At 53.5% G+C, this 20127-nt stretch overlaps 2 protein-coding genes and 1 long non-coding RNA gene across 3 annotated transcripts in view; 1 reads left to right on the plus strand and 2 right to left on the minus strand.

The window, feature by feature from the left end:
- The first annotated feature begins 535 nt into the window (after positions 1 to 535).
- On the plus strand, positions 536 to 13679 carry MSS51 (MSS51 mitochondrial translational activator). Its single transcript, XM_067551511.1, has 7 exons — positions 536 to 699; positions 4493 to 4707; positions 5420 to 5575; positions 6359 to 6483; positions 7220 to 7783; positions 12514 to 12607; positions 13088 to 13679. The coding sequence occupies exons 2-7, from the start codon at positions 4526 to 4528 to the stop codon at positions 13314 to 13316; spliced, it is 1350 nt and encodes a 449-aa protein (XP_067407612.1). The 5' UTR covers positions 536 to 699; positions 4493 to 4525; the 3' UTR covers positions 13317 to 13679.
- On the minus strand, positions 10137 to 11344 carry LOC137155323 (uncharacterized). Its single transcript, XR_010920419.1, has 2 exons — positions 10921 to 11344; positions 10137 to 10457 (listed from the first exon to the last, which is right to left on the minus strand). It is a non-coding gene; the product is annotated as an uncharacterized lncRNA (long non-coding RNA).
- A 377-nt stretch (positions 13680 to 14056) lies between the features above and the next one.
- Positions 14057 to 20127, minus strand: part of LOC137155161 (cytoplasmic phosphatidylinositol transfer protein 1-like) — a 42735-nt gene continuing 36664 nt past the window's right edge. Inside the window, exon 10 of the mRNA XM_067551233.1 lies at positions 14057 to 19566. Within this exon, the coding sequence (XP_067407334.1) occupies positions 19301 to 19566 (266 nt within the window). The 3' untranslated portion in view covers positions 14057 to 19300. The remainder of the gene's footprint in view (positions 19567 to 20127) is intronic.

Consider the following 20127-nt stretch of genomic DNA (forward strand, 5'->3'; position numbering starts at 1 on the left):
GATAGCATCTTGTGAAGGGCAGTCTCACAAAACAGGGGAGGAGGAAATCTATGGCCCTGAATGCCTTCCTCGCCTATTTTGGTGTCCATATTGCACTGGAAACACAGTAGCAAACTGATAGGTACACACAGCTCCTGAGTCAAGGTACCCTACAAGTCAAATCCTCCGGCATGGAAGGGTGTGGGGATGAAGTGGGTGATGTACAGTAGATGATATGTGGGGGTAGATGATATGTGCTGTCCTCTGCCATAGGGGTGAGGTGGGACATACACAGATTCCAGGCATAGGGATGTAGTGGGATCAGCTAAGTGTTACTATCAACCAGCATGGGGATGGTGTGGGTGATTCATAGTATCCTCTGGCATGGGGTTAGTGGATAATACCATATCTTCCAGCAGGGGGCAGGTGAGACATTGCATCCTGGAGCTCCTGTGGTCAGGACCCGATAAGAATCTTGCACCTGTGCCGCCTAGGAACCAAACCTCAGTGTCTCAGCCACTCTCCCCAGTTAGACGCACTTCTTGACAGGGTCTGAGTAGGCAGAATATTCTTAGACCACAAGCTTCCTCCCAGCATTTCTTCAGTTAGAAGCAGAAAACGATCCAGGTTCTCAGGCAGCTGCAACTCTTAGATAAATCCATAGAAAAGGAGAGAGCAACAGAGTGGGGAAAAAGAAAAGAAAGAAAAAGCACCTAGAAGGTGAGTCTGTCTTGTAACCTGCTATGCCTTAATGCTTATCATTTCAGGGAATGGATGGTTTAACTTTCTGTAGCTCAGCGTTTACTTTGGTCCTTAGAGTCTCTTCCTTCATTGCTTTCTTCCTCTTCTCACCTCCATTTAACACTCTCTTACATTCCCCCTGCTGAAGCAGTTGTTAGACACATTAAATCTCTCCTGTTTTTTCCCTTCTGATCAATGGAGCTACAGATGAATCAAGGAGTGGGCTAAGAGGATTCAAAGGGGAAGCGAGGGGAGATAATCTTCTTTGAGCTCTATATTCAGGGACTGAGAACAAGTCTCTCCCCCCTTGGACACCTCAAACTTCTAGGGGGCATGGGGTGGACTGCCACTTGAGGAGGGGTTCAGTGAAATAAGCACTTTTATTGATCTGGGTTGGAAGAGTGCTTTGAGATTAACATACCCACCGATTTCCCAGGCAGAGCAGGGTCTTGGGACTAGCTTTGGCTAGCTTGAGGAGCTATGTTTGGGGAGCAGAATACGGACTGCGTAGAATAAAAAAGTTCCAGGGCAAACAGAGTTAATGGGAATTGCTCCTGCCTTTGGCTTGATTCCTAGGAGGTCTCAGACATGTCCTATAGATGATTGGCTAGCTCCACATGGTGACCCAGGACTGGAATAGCAACGCTATCAGATTTGTGTTGGTAGTGTTTGTGTTTTTTCATGGGTCTATCTTGCCCCCTGACATTTGAGCATGGCTGTCCCTTGGCTTTCCTCCTTTATTCCTCATCCCCCTACCTCCATACCTCCTGCAGTGTCTTTTCTTACTGTGGCCTGGAAAGGCAATCAGTCTGGTGCAGGAATAGATCAAGCAGCTGTCAGGCGGTTTGGGGGGCACTTGGTGATCCAGCTGGCAAACTTCCCCTGCATTCTCTCTCTCTCTCTCTCTCTCTCTCTCACACACACACACACACACACAGAGAGAGAGAGAGAGAGAGAGAGAGAGAGGGATTTGTATCATTCCACAGCCCCTGGCTTCAGCTGAGCTGCTCATTATATGTCACAAGGTTCAGGTCCCTGGAACTGGCACTGAAAACTACTGCTTTATAAACACTAGCAGCATGCACGTTTGCACACATGTACATACACACAGAGGCAGCAGCTACACCTCCTTTTTGGAAGTTCAACATGTGCTTCTTCATGGACTAGCTGGCGTTAGCAGAGAAAAGGGCTGAGATTATGGCTATAACCAACAGCCTTCTCTTCACAGTGTCTAGCACCATGAACTCCTATGTGCCCATGGAGTTCAAGTACCATCTGACTCTTCAGGAGCCAAACCAAACAACATGGTGGCATCAGTCTTTCCCCTCTGCATTTCCCAATTTGGCTGGTTGACTTCGTAAGAAAAAGGGGGTAGGTGCTCAGATACCATGGTGATGGGTAGAGCTTCGAGCCTGAATAAGAATAGGCTAGAATTTAATACTCATCCAGTGGAGTCCATGGGGTACCAGACTTTTTCCTTCTCTGGCTCTAGCCCATGATCAGGCCCTTATAAGGCTGACAGCAGGGCTTAGCTCTTTGCCACACAGGTCAGCTGGGTGGGCTGAAAGTGTTTTCCTGGGTTTCAACCAGCTTTGGAAGCGCGGCAGGCACCTTCCACCAAGGAGCTGTTCTCCCGTCAGCAGCTATTCCACTAGCCAGACCTCCGTGTACATCTGCAGGGCCTTCTGAGAAACTGCAATGAAATTGCTTATCATAAAGAAACAGGAGAAGCCAGCCCACTGTACAGCTCACCTTTTCATAGTGTATGCAAGCTCAGGGCTGGGAAAATGTGCCTGATCGCCAGCCCTGGAGTCAAAGTTCTCTCTCTACCAACAGAACAGGCCCCAAACTGGCAGCCAGAGGTTAAACTCTCTCACCGGTGTGCCCCAGTCTTGTTCTGCAGGGACCTGGCTCCAACACTGAGAGCTCACTTTCTTACTCATATTCAATCCTGGTCTTCTCTGCTGGGACTGCACACCAGGGGACAAATACAGTAAGTGCTAAGTATGGCAGGGTCTTGGGCACTAGGAGCTTTCCACTGACACTACCATCCGTTTCAGACAGACCACTCATTAGCTGGTAACGTTGGCATGAGTGACCTGGTCCAAGTGTGAACCTTTGATCTAGAGCTAATCCCGCACTGCTCTTTTCTGAGTTGAGGATCTCAAAACACCTTATAAATGTTAGCAAAATATTCTGAAAAACACTCGTAAGAGATGGATCATTACCACTCCCCCTGTTTTACAAATGGAGAAAGTGAAGCACAGAGAGGAGCTGTCACATGCTCAGTGAGTCTGTTATAGAGATGTGAAGAGAACCCAGGTCTCCTAACTCTTAACCGCCATGTTTTGACCACAAGCTTATCCTTCCCTGAACCTTTCAGATCACTAGACCATTAGCACAGGCTTCCTTCCAATAGTACCAACTAGAACGTGCCTGAGGACCTCCTACCCTGTGTCTTTCTCCACTTTCTTTGTCTCCTCTTGTGGAACCAATTCTTTACAGCAGGAGTCACCCCGCCCTGCCTCCATCTGCACACGCAGCATGCAGTTACGGTAATAACACTGCTGCATTGACCCCCGTGCCAGCTCAGAGAACGTTCGTTATGGTCCTGTGCCACTGTCTAGTCAAGGCACCTGCTGAGCTACCCCTTAGCACTGGTCAGAGACACACATGGATCTCATTGACTGCAAATGGAGTCTCCCATGCACAACCAAGAGCAGGATGTGGTGGTCTGCTGTTAAAGGACTAGGCACAAACAGAGGATGAAAGGTCCCTTCCTTCTCTCTCCTTCCGCAGCTGGTGTCCTCTTTGAAGAAGAGGTCACAGCAGCTGTGGGGGAGCAGGAGCGAGAGAGAGCCCCTGTCTGAGGGGCTGAATCAGTCAGCACTGGCAGCTTGTGCTAAGCGCTGACTGATGCACTGCCAGGCTGATTTCCGCCAGTGGCCAAGAAGCAAGCACCTCTACAGACCTGTGTCAAGGGAGCAGAATGGAAGGGCAAGATGGTAGAGGAGTGAGGGCAGCAGATCCTTTCACAAACGAAAACTTGGCTGAGTCATTACTGGAGCGGGAGATAACGAATACCAGTCAGGGCAAATGCCTGAGAGAGCGGATAGGCTCAGAAAGCCTGAAGTGTGAAAATACGCACATGGCAGCATGGCACCAGCAGGCCCCTTGGTGGCTGTCTCATGTGTCTACAAGTCAGCAAAACCTGCCTCTCTCACCTGTCGGCCACACATGTAGGGATAGGAGGCACAATATACAACATTACTTAACCCACTGGGATGCTTTTAGCTGTGAATGAAGCCAGGTTTTCTGGCTCTCAGCCAGGTGCCTCTCAGAGACCCCCAGCAACATGCTTTATATTCAAATGATTCCTCTGAACAGGTACGCCAGCAAAAAGGGCAGGGAGAGTCCATTTGTGGGGGGAGAATTTGCTGAACAATGGAGTCCTGGCCAGTCTTGGCCATTCCTGCTGGGCCATGGGGATGTTCCAGACCCAGTCAGGATAACGGAAACAAACTGGATCCAAATCACTACGGGCGAGGGGAGTTGGTGGAAGTCAGAGGAGGGCGGGGGAAAGAGAGAGGGGTGGTAGACAGCTCTTGCAGAGAGGAGAACAGAACTACCAAGTAGAAGTGGCTACTAATATTATGTACCTTCCATCTAGTTATGGGTCTGTGTCGGATCCCCCCCCAAATTCAGCATCTAGAGCTATATTCTGCATCTCAGGCTACCCCGCCGTTATTCTCCTTTTATTCGCTTTCCTTAGTTCCAGCTCGCTCAATTTCCAGCACGGACAGAGATGGCCCACAGCAGCCAGGGCGCGACTTCCAAGCCCAGCCACTCCAAGAAACCTATGGAGGAGCCAGTAATCACAGGCCCCAGCATTGACTCCCTGGGCTTCCAGGCTATGGACAGCAATGTCCCCGGTCTGTCACAGGTCATCCTGAAGAAGCTCAACATGAAGAGCTATGACGAATACAAGTGAGTAATGCCGGGCTGCCCATTGGCCTCTGCACAGGTGTGTGCTGCCTTCTGAACACCTGCATGGCACACAACCCTAGCACCTCTAGGACATGGTCTCCACCAGTCACTGGGAGCATTAGACTTCTGGCTGACCAGAGTGAAAGAGCAAAACAGACACTATGTCCTCTTTGGCTAGAGGGGACCTTGCTGGACTGATATGGCCACTTCCAGAGAAAAGAATGTTAAACTCCCTTGTCCCCAGTGAATCAGAACATCATGCCCTGTTTGTTCATACCCAGGTAGGGGTAAAGTTCTCTCTCCTAAGGGGTCACCAGATGAGGCCTGGCCCTGCCAATTCATATCAGTATGTGGCTATAACATCCCTTCAGTTCAGAAGAGTCCCTGATCATACCAAGCATGGATAAAGCTCCCCCTTCTAAAGGCATCTCCAATCAGGACAGTCTCCACTAGCTGCCCTCTGGAGACTGGTAACATTCTGGCCGGCCCCTAGAAAAACCCTCATCAAGCTTGCGGTAATGAATTCACGCTGCAGCAGTGATGAAGCCGCACACAGTACTCCTCTGCAAGCTGACCTGATGGTGCTAACACCTTCCATTACACAGCACTGGGGGCCAATTCTTGGTGCTATGAAAGGACCACACTTGGACAAGGCTGGGTTGTGCCCTGCTCGCCTCCCATCAACTTTGCTGCTCTGGCTGGTTTCCTGCAGGTCTGCAATGGATGGGAAAACACTAGGGATGGATTTCGGGATCCGGACTTATTTCGACATGTTTCAAAAACTGGAGGACACCTTCAAATTCTGTGCTGAGTGCAAGAAACTCCCCGCTGCCCTCCCTGACCCCAGAAGCCTCCGGCGATGCAAAAGGTACACAATAGCATTCAGTGTGTGGCTGGGGCCGGCTATAAAGGACTGAGCCACATTACCAGGCAAGTTCCTTCCCTTGTTCCCAGTGGAAACATTCACAGCATTTCCAGAATGTCCATGGGAATAGGACAATTCCCTCTAACATACTGAGGCTTAGCCAGGCTTCTGAATGTGGCCCCATCATAGATGTTACTCCTCTGAGTGGCAGCTGTGAGTGTGCAACTGGTTTCCTGTAATTCCTCAGGACCTGAGCCAAAGTCAATGGGAGTCTTTCCATTAACTTCTATGAGGCCAGGCCCTCAGCATCTAAAGCTCTGCACCCTCTGCCTATAATGCATGGAGAATGACATGTTGCAGGGGGTATAAATGAGGACAGGAGGTGCAGGACTTCCCACAACGCTGTCTGGTTGCCTCCGGCAAGAAAGTGGCAGTACCAGTGTAGTGGGCGACACCGGCTAAGCGAGGTGCTCTCTGCTCTGACCAGTCCATTTGAAAGCCCTAGCAACAGCAATGTGGCATAACTCATCCCTGGTGTAACCTCAGTGGATCAGCAAAGTCACCCTAGGAACGAGTTCATGTCTCACTCTTCCCATGCAGGGAGAGGTGAGGGCAAAAATGCTGTGCAGTCCAGAGGGGGCCCCAAATCAACTGATGCATGTCTCCTTGGGACAGCTCTCTCCGGCTCCCTTCTGACAGTTTCCTCCCATCAGCTGCTAGGATGTGCATTGAATTTGCTGCCAGGTGGACCACCCTCTCTTTCCTCCTCTCTCCTGCTCCCTCTAGGTGCCAGAACGTGTATTACTGCAGCTCAGAGTGCCAGCGGGCGGGCTGGCCTGTGCACAAAAAGTTGTGTAAGAAGCTGAAGTTGGTAGCTCTTGACCGGCTGGTAGAATGGCTCGTCTTCACAGGTAAGAAGACAGCCAACAGATGGGGACAAGGGCTCCTCTTTGACTGGGTCCGAGCCAGCTGGGCCATCAGCAGCCAGAGGCCATTTGACTGCCTTGGCGCAGCTTCATCTGCCGACTGCCTCATACGGGAAGCCAGGCTCCAAGAGTCTGTAAGAGGATTGCCCCAGAAGGCAATTGGGCCAGGGGTCTCATGGTGGATTCTATCCAGATCTGCTCACGTTCCCTCTCCAGCTCCCAGACCTTTGCGGCATGCCTGGGTTTCCATGATATCACTGACAAGCACTGAGGGCTGACTTTAAAGCCTGACAAAGCACTGTCATGCTGTGAAGCCAAGCAAGCTGGTGTCTGGATACCACTGAGCGTTACCATAGCTAGGGGAATCCAGGAATTGCACACACAGACTCATGGCAGGAGGGGCTTCCACTTTCCTCATTAGGCCTCATGCACTCAACTGTTCAGGGCATTTCTGGAGTCCACAGAGTGGGCGGTTCAGACTTCCTTTATACGGCCAGCTCCTCCATCTCCCTTCTGTTTCCCCTTCAGCAGTTGCCACACAACGTATCCTTGCTCACTGGCAAGGCTGCTTTGGGCTCAGCATCTCCCGTAAAGCTGAATGGCAGAGCTCCAAGCTCTGTCTTTGTACAGGCACGATACCTTTATCCTGGGAAAGAGATCAGCACAGCCTGACGGAGTCTGGGGCCCGCGGAGCTGAGAATTTCTGGGGTTCTCCTTCTAGGTGACATCCCTTTCCCCACACAGACCTGGACAAAGCACATACAGGAGGTGAAAGGCTGGGACGACTGGTTTTCCATGCAGGAGGACCTGGAAAAAAAGCTGGGCGCCATAGTGACTGGGCGTTATATGACCATCCTCTGGGCCAACGTGGGTAAGCCAAAGCCAGAGGAAGGAGAGCTGCTGGAGTCCGTCAAACGGCTGAACGCAGACTTCCAGTCCAGGCCGCTCACCCTCGGCTTGGCGCTGCACGCTTTCGGCATTGATCTCTATGCCAAGCCTGTCACAGTGCACATCGTGGGGGCTTCCCACATCGAGACCCTCAGCACACGGGTGACAGATTATGATGAGTTGACACGAGCATTTCCTGGGCACCAGGGCATCGAGGTAGTAATGGTGGGAGCCAATGTGGTAGATGGACCCATCATGAGGCCTCCACTGACAGCATTCGGGCCCAGAGGAAGAGTCTATCTCAGCAGCTACAAGGCCCTTTATCCTGACTTCTGGGAATCCCAGGTGGAGACTCAGCAGGCTGCCCGCCCAGATGTCGTGGTGGGTTTTCATCCAGGTGAGTGTTCAGTCAGAGGCTACCCAGTGGTCTCCAATGGTGCATCCCTCCCCACGGATGCTGCACATCCAGCCCCATCCTGAGCAGTGTTCTTCATGCCCCTCCGTCCAGGCCCAACTAACAGTGCCCCTCAGCTTTCCTGCTCTTTCCTGACTGGGCCCCCTCCGGCTCTATTGTGACTTGTTTCTGCAACCTCTTTCCTATCACCCCGCTTGGGTCACCTCCTGCTCTACCTTCTCCACTGCAGAGAGCAGGGGATGCTCAGGGTAACAAGGACTTGGGACAACATAACAAAGCAAAAAGAAGTTAGAAGCAACATCATCTTCCCCATGGTGATACCAAGGAGGCACTGGGGGTTAGAGGCCAGAACTACAGAGAATATGTCAACGGTGCCTTTCTGTCACGTTAGAAGAATTCCCGCCAGCCTTTGTGGACTGGGAATTGATGGCCCAGTCCAGCTTTGCATGGGTCATCTTGCATCCTGCAACCCCAGCTTAGCAGGACAGTCAGAGACTCGTGATGCAGGCCAGGTAAACCCAGACCAAGAGGTGGCTGCAGTGACTCATTGTCAGTGACATATTGAGGCTAACGTGGCATCATGATGATTCAGCAGCTAGGTGTCAGAATGTGCTGCGAGTGTCTTTGTGCCAAAGGACAGTACTACCAGGAAAGGACAGCCATGCTTCGGGTATCTTCCTCCTAGAGCGTGGCTTGCTTTTTCTTGTCACTGCTCCTAAGCATCGTGCCACAGGCTTTAGTGTTTAATGCACCGTAATCGCTGGAGCCTGGATGTATTTAACCATAATCAGAATATTTCATCACACTATTTTTATAAAGGCTTACGCTTAGAGTGGGCCTTGGATCTGATGATCTCAAAGCACTTTAAAAATGCAGGGATTTTACAGCTGGGGAAACTGAGGCACAGAATGGTTTATTTGACTTTCCTGAGGACACACAGCAAGACAGGAACAGAACTGGGAATGGAACCCTGGAGTCCTGACTCCCAGTGCCCTGCTCTACCCACTAGCTATTGTTGCCCTATTCCACACTACATGACTTTTAAGAGCCAGTGCTCTCGTTACCAACCAAGTTCCTTGTCTCACTTGCATATGCTTTCTGCTGGGACAATGACATGAACCAAGAGCTTGGAGACATTGCAGACACTGGCTGTGGTAGCCTATATCCTGGGAAAGGAGGAGGCCAACCCAGGCACTTTGTTAGCGCCTAGTCAGATTGCTTTAGAGCCTTGTGCCAGACACCATTAGAGACGGGCTGGCACAGGAAGTGCTACATAGCCAGGATGCCACGGGCCTAAGCCCACAGAACAGCAAGGCTATAAAGATTTCAGCCAGTGTCTCTGCTGCCCCCTAGCAAGCACAGCCAATACTGATGTGTGCTTTCCCCAAGCGCGTGTCATACCCGCTGTGTGCTTTTTAGATACCTTTGGAAGTCACCAATAACCCTGTCTCTTGGAAAGCAGAGAGACTTGAATCAGATCACCAGACTCACACTCCTCTCCTGCCGTGTATGCTGGGGATGTCTGCATCCCGCTCTGAATACTGTGGATCAGCCCAGCCTCTATATTGGGCCTGAACCGGATTGGAGAACCCAGACTCCCCCAGCCCAGGGGGAAGTTTGTAGATGTAGCCCTAGCACTAGCTGCAGTTTTGTGTAGTGTTAGTGCTGCCCTGGGGTGAGCGACACCCAGTGAGAGGGCAGCTTGGTTTCCTCTGGACAGGAGGCAGTTGGAAGGCAGTTAAAGGGAGAAGAAGGAGGGGGAAAAAAGGGGATTTGCCAAGGACCCAAGACATGAATGGCTGTGCAAGGAGCCCAGCCACGCAGGGCACAGGGCATGCTGAAGTTGTCCCTGGGACACTGAAAGAGGGCATGCAGGTTGGGCATGTGGGGAAGGGGCATGGCTCTCCAGGTGAGGCACTGTCACGTGTGGGTGAACCTGCTGGAAGGAGGTGCGGGCGTTGGCTCCAAGGAGGATCACAAGCCCAAGAAAGAGGCAAAGGCAGGACAGCCGGGTGAACCTAGACATTGCAGCCAGAAAGAGGAAAAGTGGAGTCCTTCCTGAGGGTGACAGCATGTTGTTGGCAAGTTTCTTTTACTGGAATGGTCATTTACTCATTTTCCTAAATGAGTATTTGATATTACTACACAATATTTATGTTTCTGGGGTCCCTTTACAAAGCCTAAGGTTATCTCCATTGGATCGGTTTGCCTCAGCCTTTCCTCACAGTAGGCATAGCCTAGCCTCGGCCGGCATTGCTGCAGTTGCCCATAGCGACTGGAAAAGGCGGGAAATACTCACAGCAAACATGCAGAAATGGCCAGAGGATCACAAGGGTTTGTAACAGATCAGCACTTTTATTTAAAAGAGAAAGAAAGGCCTAGAATACAAAAGCATAGACCTTGCAGAAGTGAGTGGTGCTAAGCTAAGCCCAAAGAGCAGAGAGATTCAGGCTAAATCAGGTGTAAATCAGCACAGCTCTGATTTACTGGAACTACACCAGCAGAGGATCTGGTCCTTTGATCTGCCGCTTTCCCTCTCACTGACTAGACATGACAAATAGCAGGGGGCTGTGGCAGATCAGCACCCAGTTTAGCTCAGGAAACGAGTTCTACATCGAGACGCGTGAGGTGATATGAAGAGACAGCTTCAGAAACCCTGTTAATAGAAAAGTGCATCTAAGATCATCACCAAACACATCTGAGCTATGGGAAATAGAATGCAGCTAGGGATGGGGGGGAAATCTCTCCCTTGTAGATGCTACCTAAAGTAAGCCAAAGAGCTTTATCTTTAGGAGCAAGGATGCAGGGACCAGCTGCAGGCAAATGGATGGTTTTAAGTCATTGTGGAGGTGTGGTCAGGACAGAGCAGCAGGCTGGGACTCTGATTCTAACTGAAGACAGGGCAGTGGCAGAGGGTGCCATAGGTTAAGGGAGCTGTGGATAGGATCTAATCAGCGACGGATGGTAACAAGTGAGGTAGCTGCAGCAGCACTGACAGACACTGTTCACAGGCAGTGGGCAGGAGAAGCCAGCAAGGTGTTTGGAGATAGGTGGGAGGGGTACCCAGGAGAGTGGGGGGGGGTCCCCAGAGGTCTCACATCACCCTGAGCTTGGCTCACCTGCCCATTCCGATGTCACAGGGGGCCCCCACCCACTGCTGGGTTGGCACCTCCTCGTGGTCGCTCAGGGGATTAGCTTGAGGCTGACACACCCTGTTTGTGGCTTGCAGTCACTCCTGTCCATCCACAGCCCCTCTTGCAGCCTCAGGGACACAGCATCCCTTCATGGTCTGTGTTCCCCGGGAGGTGGCAGGTTGGGGGAGGCGAGGGGTGTTAAGCTCCTCAATAGTCCTATGCACTCTTCCGGCTCACTGCCTCAATGCCATTCACCCAATGGCTGGTAAGGGAAGCCAGGCCCACCCTCTTCTTCGCTCTCTCTGGCCTCACTGCTCTGTCCCTGGGCTGTTTCCACTGGCTCCCCTAGCAGCTCCCAAAGCCTCTTCCCAGCCCACAGTCCCCACTCACTCCTCCCTTTTTTCCAGCATTTTCCTAGCAGTCTCTTCCCTGACCAGCTCCTGGGCTTTATAGGCCCTGCCTATTCCTGCCCAGTTGAGCTTCCTTAATTAGCTGCCTGATTGGTTAATTGGCCCATCTGGCCTGCATTAAACCCTGCAGGGTGAGCATGGGGTAGACACCCCATCACACCTAACCTACACGACGCTCTTATATGTTCCACCAAAGCAATGTGTTGCTCAACTGGAGCTATCACCAACCCACCCAAAACAAGCCAGGGAACCTTTAGTTACATCCTCTCCCTACTGCTGCCATCTGCAGCCATGTCCACGAGCCAGAAGCCTCTTCTCCGTACCACAACACAAAACGTGCAACCGTAACCCACTAGTTATGTGGTCACGCTGACCACAGCATCTGGATGCTTTATCCGCCCCACACTGCTGTGAGACAGGGCAGTGCCATGGCGACAGAAGCATTCCTCAGGCGACACAGCTGCAGCTATGCTGGGGGTTTGGTCAGCATAGCTATGGCAGTCAGGAGTGTGCTTTTCACACCCGGCTGATACAGTTCTGCAACATTTCAGGCTGGCCCAAATAAGCTACAGCTGTGTCTACACAAGGGCTTTTACGATAGGACTCACATAAATAAAATCAGACCCCTGACCAATATTACTATACCAGCTACATTTCCTGCATAGACCTGGTCTCATTCTCTGTGTGCCTCAGTTTCCCTCACAGATGTTAACATTTGTAACGTGCTTTGGGGCCCTGCAAGGAAAGATATATCAGTGCAAATGCTTCTTATTAGCCCTTTGCCAGCAGTCTGAGGCTACTGTGGATTGACTGACCCTCCATATCCTCCAGGACTGACTTGCTGGCATCATGTGGGAGGGTACAATGTCACTCTAGGAAGAAGACCCTCAGCATGCTGTTGTGCCGTGATGGCATTTTGCTGGCCATATGCTAGCACCAGGCGTAGTGCCTCCAGGAAACATGCTGGCTCTGCAGGGCATGGGACAGGGGGCGTGGCAGCACGTGTGTGCCTGAGCGTGAGAGCATGCTGCTTCAGCTCCTACCACAGCAGTGGCCCCCCAATCTGCTCCCAGTGAAACAACCGCTATTGGCTTCACTGGGGAAGGGATCAGGCTCCACAGCTTTCTGGTTGCATGCCAGTCTGACATGGTTTCTGGTTATATGTCAGGGTTACATGCCTGCCTGGATCTGATGGAAGGCTGGCTCCCCACGCTGCTGCTGCTGCGTGACTACAACATCCCTACCCTCTTCACTGTCTACAAGTAAGAAAGACCCTTCTCTCTGCCCCACGCCCTCCCACGGGGCACTGAGTACATGTGGGACCTCCACTGGGCTGTGTCCCAGAGTCCTCCAGCCAGTCATTTGCATTCAGTGTCTGCTTTCTGAACCAGTCCCGGGGCCAGCTAGCTTGTTGCAGGTCACCTTGTAGCAACACGCTGCATTTGGCTATTACAGCCTGACTCTGTTTTACACTGCGCTGGTTTTGGCAGCTGCCCTGTCAGAGCACTGCTGTGATGGCGGCGCAGCTGGAGTCCTGGCAAGCAGTGACAGGCACTGCTGGGGGGAAGCTCATGTGGCCAGCGCACTACTGTGGAGAAGCTCAGACTGCAAGTATCTTGGCTCACAGTGTCAGGGCACTGGTGTTTTAGTCCCGCAGGGGTCAAGTCCCAGGAGGTGTCTGAGGAAGTAGGGGGTGGGGTGAGGTTGGCACTCTGGTAACCTTGCTCCCCCTTCACTGACAGCGAGCAGGAGCTGAAGTCCTCCCTGAAAATCCTGATGGAGCTGGAGATCCAGATCACAGGCTACGGAGCCAATCCCTTCGCCTCCCTCAAGCCGGAGCAGGTCTATTCCAACCCCAGCAAGTCGCCCGTCTACTGCAGCGCCTACTACATCATGTGCCATGGGCTGGCTGGCGCCCCGGACGAGCCAGACATGGGAGGGCTGGAAGGGGATGAGGAGAGAGGGGAATAGAGAGGAGACGACGCCTTCGCTTCACACGCTGTCAGCTCAAAGCAAACCAGCTACCGCCACCTCCCCAGCCAGAGCGCAGGCCACTCCAAGCCTCTCCCGCACGGCTCCCGGGCTCACCTCGGCGCAGGGCTGATGTGCCCCCTTGGGAGGCTGCACTGAACAGGGACTCCTTGTGCGTAGTGGCTCTTCCTCAGCCCAGGCAGGGGAGCTGCTTGCTTGGGCTGTAATTACAGCTGGTCTCTCCATGCAGCGCAGGGGACCTGGGCAGTGCCTGGGCCTTTTCCAGGGGGCTGCAAGGGATACTCCAGCTGCTGCCCTCTGCTGGGCAGGGCTGTGTGTTAAAGTGAAGCACCATTGGCATGGACCAGGATCCTTCCTAGTGATAATAAACATCACTAAGGCCTTGCTCTCATGTAGCAGGGGCCAGCAGTACATCTCAAAGGAGGCTGGGATCATAAAGCATGTAGTTCCTGGCACAGTGTCCACAGTGACTCACTGCCAGTTCGAGGTTGGGGTTACACGTGCCTGGCATGGCCCCAGGGGCTACCTGGGAGAACACCCAGCTCAGCTCAGCTCAGTGGAGCTAGGGGGAAAGACTCCCAACCTGCCCCAGGCCCTTGCTCCCACTCAGTCAAGGGCAGGGGCCCCAGCTGAGAACCACCATCTCTAGGATCCAGGCCCAAGTTACAGCCCCACTGTGTTTATTCTGCCCATTCACTGCCAGGGGCTGCAGCAGCTCCTTGGAGCATAGGGAAGGTGTTATCCCCTTAAGCCAGGGGAGCAAGCACAGCTGGAGCAGAAGATATTCTCCCTCCTGTGCTTCATTCTGGAGAACATCTGGAACGTGGATGGGGAAGATGGTATCTCCCCTGGGCTGGGGGAGTGAGTACAGCTGGAATGAGCGACTGGAGGTGGCACTGCCCTGCAGTGAGCACAGCTGGGCTGGGGGTAGTAACCCCTGCAGCGAGATTGGTGATCTTGGCTTGCACATCCCTGAAAGGCAGATTTTTCATTAGCACATGCCTGTAACTATCCTTGAGCGCTGTTCAGTCTATCCCCCGGAGCCTGCCATTCTTGCTTTGGCGCCCACCTCATGTAATGCAGCTCACTATCCCGCACGGACCCCCTGCAGTGGGCAGCTTAGAGAAGCATCCTTCCTGGCCACGAAGGACCCATTTGCTCTTCCTTCAGGGTGGAAAGATTCTGGTGGTCGCCTTCCAGAGCCCATGCCAGCCCCGCTCCTGAGCCATTGTGCATGGTAGGGGAGGGGGCCACTGCCCAGGAGCAGTCACACAGCCGGCCACCCCTCTCTGCCACCCCTTTCCACACAGGCGACCCACAAACCCATGAGGGGCACAGAGCAGGGAGGGGAGAAGCAGCAGAAACAAAAGAAAACACCAGAGAGAAGCCAGCAGCAATGGCTTTATTTCTGAAAAGGGCTTCATTGTAACAAAGAAAGCTGATCCTGAGCCAGCCCCGGCCCCTGCTTTAGCTGACCCACACAGAAACGGCCTCCCACACGCAAGGAGCACGGGGCGGTAGGGACCGACAGACACACATTTCACATTGCCTGCCTAGAACAGACAGCAGGGGGCGCTGGTGTTACCAGGGCAACCCTGCTTCCCCTAGGCCCAGGCTGCTGTGCATCCAGAGCAGCGGGGGACCCCTGGAGCACTGCGGGGAATGCGGGGTGGGGGTGTCATCTTTTTGGAGTTGATCTAAGCCTCTCAGCTCGGAGCAGGGATGGTCTTTCACATCCCCCCACCTTTAGGCTCTGTTGAAAGGGAACTCCTACTGCTACCAGCTCACACACATGCTTGGCAACCTGCCCAGGGCTTCTGTCAGCCCACAGGTCACACACGCACAGAGCCCCCGGCTATCTGCCAGGGGTGGAGGCAGGATGCGTGGAAGAAGAAATAGTGAGGGTGTGAGGGAAGGAGGACGGGGAGGGGAGGGGGTGAGAATTGGGAGCTGGGTGGGGAGCAAGAAGAGGGGTGGGAAATGCTACATCATCTGATTCTTGCATGCAAGATACATTCCTGCCAATCCCCCCAGACCCCACTGGGATTCAGACCCTCCCCTCTCACATGCGGGTTTTGTCTTCACCAAATCTCTATTTACAGGCCCGCAGTTACAGCCCAGACCCCAGTGAAAGCAGTGGGGGAAGGGACGGGGAGGAGGAGGTTCTGCACAAACACAAGGGTATGGGCTCAGAGTGGGAATGGGGCGGCTCTGTTCGACAGATGCCCACTGCCAGGTGCTATTTACAAGAGAATGGTCCTTCAGCGCCAGCTCTGGCCTCTAGCCTCCATGCATGGTGGTTGGCACAAATCTAGAGCCAGTCTCCTGTGTGCTCCCTGCAGAGCCCCTGCCATTGCCAGCTACGGTACAATCTCCAAGATGGCACATCGGGAAGCCAACGCCCTGCGACACCCACGAGAGACAGAGACCCAGCCCAGGGCCTCAGGGGACCAAAACTGAAGCAGCCCAAACGCCTCCGCGTTGGCTGCAGCAGGAACACACACTCATGTCCATGTGAGGCTAGTGTTCCGCACACCCACATGCTCTCACACACACTTTCCAGGGGCACAAATACATGGCCCTGGAGTTTGGCACAAAGCGTGAACCTGTGTGGGCCCACAATTAAAGACACAAAGCAGAGAAGTCCAACTGGAATGTTGCATCTGCTACTGGCCTTCCGGGTGGGACACGGACCAAATCCCAGCCACACAAGGCCCTAAGACACAGGAAGCACAAGACACATTAAAAGGCTTAGCCCATTCTGCACAGAACTTGAGCGAGGTACATGAAAACCAGTGACACCAGAGGGGGCTTTGTAAAATCCACCCAATCCAGTGATATACACCAGGGATGGGCTCAGATCCTACAGGATGAGGCTCTGACTTGGAACTTGGTCTTCAGTGTAAATCCAAGAGTGCAAAATCTTGCCATGTGGCTTTGCTTGCGAGATTTCAACCCTGTCCGGGAAGCAGAAAATAGATCCCTCCCTATTCTGGATTTGATCCAGAATCCGAATCACACACACAGGATTCTAATCCAATTCCTTGCCCTTGGGAAGGGTTTGAACTGGAGCCTCTGGTTTTAGCCCATCTCTAATAGCCAATCGACTATATTATATATAAAAACATTTCCTTCCATTGCACATTCAGCGCTGCCATGCAGTGAATGGGTTTTCTGCACAACTGCATCAGCCCTTTGCACACCCTATGGGGCAGACAAACCAACCTAGATCAAATTAAAAACAAACCCAAACCTTCATCTCAAACTCAACCTGCCCAAGATCCAAAAATGCTTGGTTAATGTCCCCCATTTTCATGTGGCCTCCAGAGGTGACAAAATACCACAGGAGCCTGTTCCCTTCAAGTCCCAGCCCAGTTTTGCAGACTGGAGAGTTTGGGATAGTTTGTAGAAGGTTGGGGAAAACATCCAAACGTGGGGATGCGTCTTCAAACCCAGCCTCCTCCCAGCATGCCCCCGTGCTTCTCAGCAGGCAGCTATAGATGAATCCCAATCTTCCAATGTCCTCATATAACACACTAGAAGCTTGACCCTGCTAACTCAAGGGCTCTAACCCTCAATGGAAGGCACGCAGAGCTACAGAAGAGGTGCTCTCCTCCTCACAGCATCAGGGCCTTCTGTTCCTCAGGTCCCCCTTGGCTTAGCCCATCGCTATTGCTCTAGCAGGACTGCCTCCCACTTCGACCTATGGGGCTCCAGCAGCACCATGCACTATATTTCATTTCTGCTTCTCTGGGGCACAATCTGCAGCATGGATAATTACAAACCAAACACAGAGAGACCAGCAAGGAGGCCCGAGCAGACAGGAAGGAGTTGGGGAGATTCCTGCTTAGGAATAAGTGCAATTCAACGTGTGCTTAGTATGGGAGGTTCAAAACCAGCATTATGGCTGAGACCGTTACCTTGTCCCGGAGTCTGCACGTTTCCAGCACCCCTCTGCAGGGGCTGGGTTCCTGCATGGCAGCTCCTGGAGCTCAATGGCAAGATGCCCCCGCTCTAGCGGGGATCTGGATTAGCAAGAGGCAGGTTCGAGGCTGCTGAAGTCCGAGGTGACTGACACGCAGTCAGAACAGATGGTAACAAGGGGCGGGGGGGTGCACGCAGCCTTGCTGAGGGCCCAGAAAGGCACAGGGAAGCAAGCGTGGCGCCTCGCTGCAGCCACAGCTGTAGGCACCAATGGGGAGAACGCTGCTTGGCTGAGGGCGGGGTGTGACGGGCTCCATCCTCTCCAGTGGCACCAGAGGGGACTGGTGAAAGGAAAGGGCACCAGCCAGTCCCCCCCACCCCCTGGCAGGGGCTCATGGTCACAGGGAGAGCTCAGCTGGGATGGCAGAAGCAGCAATTCAGGCATCAGGGACCTGTCTACACTGGAGACAATGGCTGAAGATGCCCCCCCTCGCCCCCCATTCCTAACATTGAGTCATGCCCCCCACTTAGCAATGCTGGGCTTTGCCAAGCCAGCTCGCTGTCTGCCATTGCCAAGGTCCACCATGGCTGCTTTACACCATTGTAGAGCAGCCAGAGTGGTGCCCCGAGCTAGGCCCGTGTCATGTAACCCCCTACCTTGAGCAGGTCTAGCTACCCAGTATGATCTGGCAGGGCCTGTACCCTGGGGCTCCTAACACAGCTAGTGCCAGGGGATCGAGGCTAGAGCCAGGTTGAAGTTTGGAAACTGTCCCTAGTGCTGACAAGGCTCTGGCCCACCTGTTCACCAGGGCCCTGAGGAACCACATCGGGTCACAGGGGATTGCCCCCAAAGCCATCTGGATGGAGCGGACTGTAGGCAGCGCCTCCCTTCAGTCCAATATCTCAGCTCTCCTGCGTAGCATGGGACGGAAGCAGGCGCCCTCGCCAGCGCTTGGCAGCTGGGAAGAGACGGCACAGTGAGGTGAGGTGGGTGGTCAGGGCCACCGTTTTAAATGGAAGCCAGATGTGTAGCCAGAAATCACAAGGGGAGGAGGGGGCAGGGACGTCAGCTAAAAGTCCTGGCAGGCCTCATTGCCCGTGGGGACCAGGGGCGGCCAAGGGCTGGCAGCTTTTATTGATATGGTTGATTCCACTTACTAGCAATCCTGACATTAACAACTTCTGGTTACTGGCACTGTTTTGCCAGCTGTTCCTGCCCCTTTGACTGGAATGTTAATAGGATTTGCAACTGCCAATGGCATGCTGCTTATTGACAACTTTTTCTGGAAGGCCGCAGCTGCAGGCAACTTGGCAGGCTGCAGCCAGGGAAGGAAGCGCTGGGGTTGCAAGGCACCTTTCCCTGCGCTCTGCAGGCTGTGTCCTGCCCTGGCACCGAGGGCCCAGCTCAGGACACTTCTCTTCCTGGCAGCAACCCCAGGAACCTGCCTTCTGCTCATTGGTAACTTCTGGATAATGGCAAAGTTTTACTGGGAACCAGGAGGTTGCTAATAAGCAGAATCCACTGTTGTTTCAAAAGTGCTTCCAACTTCAGTAGGGAGAGGTTGGCACGTCAGCTTCCTTCTTCGGCTGCCCTGAGGAGCATCACCCACCAGGAGAGAGTTTTTCCATGGATGAGGGGTGGCTCAGAAGCGCCGCCGACATGATCCGGTGCAGTGCATCTCCCCCGAGAAGTGGCACCAGGGCGCTGGCTAGACCAGGAACCCTCCCTGAGTTGCTGGCTGGAAAAGCAGGGCACATGCCGGAAGGCTGAGGAGAGAGAGACCCCAGACAGCAGGGAGCCTGAGGCCATCTGTGACAGCAGGGAAGTCTGTAACCTCCCACTGGGGCTTCCGCCAGCTGGCTCTGGAAAGGATGTGGGGTCTCTTTTATTGGGGAGGGAGGGAATGACATTCTGAAGGACAGCGGTAGAGTTTAGGCTTCTCAAGGCAGGTTAGGTGGGTGGAGTTGGCCCCGGTTCTGGGGGGAAGGGGGGATCGGGTCTCAGCGTCTGTCTGATGGGCTTGCCCCAAGGGCAGCGATTACTCAGCATTGGCGCGCTCCCTCAGGGCCGGCAACGTCAGCATTTCCGGAGCGGACTTCTTCCGGGGCCTGTCCTTGGGTGCGCTGAGGAATTCCGGGGGGTCGCCGCTCAGTGGCGTGGAGGGGGCACTGGCAGGGGCGCTGTGAGTGGCAGAGGGCTGCCCAACCTCGCTGATGGAAATGGAGGGCGTTACCCGGCCGATGATCTCATTGGTGGCTTCCTGCGTTTCCCTCTCATACTGGCGCACCTCATCCATCGTCATCTCTGCCAAGAGCAAAGAGAAACAGAGTTCACAGACCCGGCCTGGAGACGGCAGAGCGGGTGGCACCTGCTCCCTTCGCTCTCCAAGCGCCTGGCAAAAGCCAGCTGCTGCCTCCACAACCAGAGTAACTTAGGGTGCCCTCTTCCTCATAGCCATCAACTCTACAGAGGCTGAACTGTCCCATAGACCTGAAGGCTGCCCCAGGTTCTCTTCAGCATCCATGGAGCGATCCTGCTCCGCTCCATCCTATCCCTCTGGGTGTTTACACAGGGCCCATCACTGCTGTAGCTAAACACAGACTGGAAGAGCTGTTAGAGTGGAAAATGATGGCCTAATAGGCTGAAAAAGGGAGCCCCAGGTGAGATAGTGTGCTTGAAACCCCATGTATTCCCCACCGGAGGGTGTCAGGAGGGCTCGCTTTTTCAACCCAAGGGAGACTAGTTTCCCATAGGTCTCGAACGCCTCCATCATATGGCCCTCACCTTAAGAGAAGTTGCCACACCAACACCTCCCCCCCCATGCAGGACCGCATGAAGCAGAGGGATGTGGGAGTGAGTCGATGC

Source organism: Emydura macquarii, unplaced genomic scaffold (genome assembly GCF_026122565.2).
Source record: "Emydura macquarii macquarii isolate MOO-44397 ecotype Brisbane River unplaced genomic scaffold, CSIRO-AGI_Emac_v2 contig_1348, whole genome shotgun sequence".
NCBI classification, from domain to species: domain Eukaryota; kingdom Metazoa; phylum Chordata; order Testudines; family Chelidae; genus Emydura; species Emydura macquarii.

Coding starts and splice junctions, on each gene's coding strand:
- MSS51 (XM_067551511.1), top strand. CDS start 4,526: ATGGCCCACAGCAGCCAGGGCGCGACTTCCAAGCCCAGCCACTCCAAG. Junction 5,576..6,358: donor AGCCTCCGGCGATGCAAAAG/GTACACAATAGC, acceptor TGCTCCCTCTAG/GTGCCAGAACGTGTATTACT. Junction 7,784..12,513: donor CGTGGTGGGTTTTCATCCAG/GTGAGTGTTCAG, acceptor GTTATATGTCAG/GGTTACATGCCTGCCTGGAT.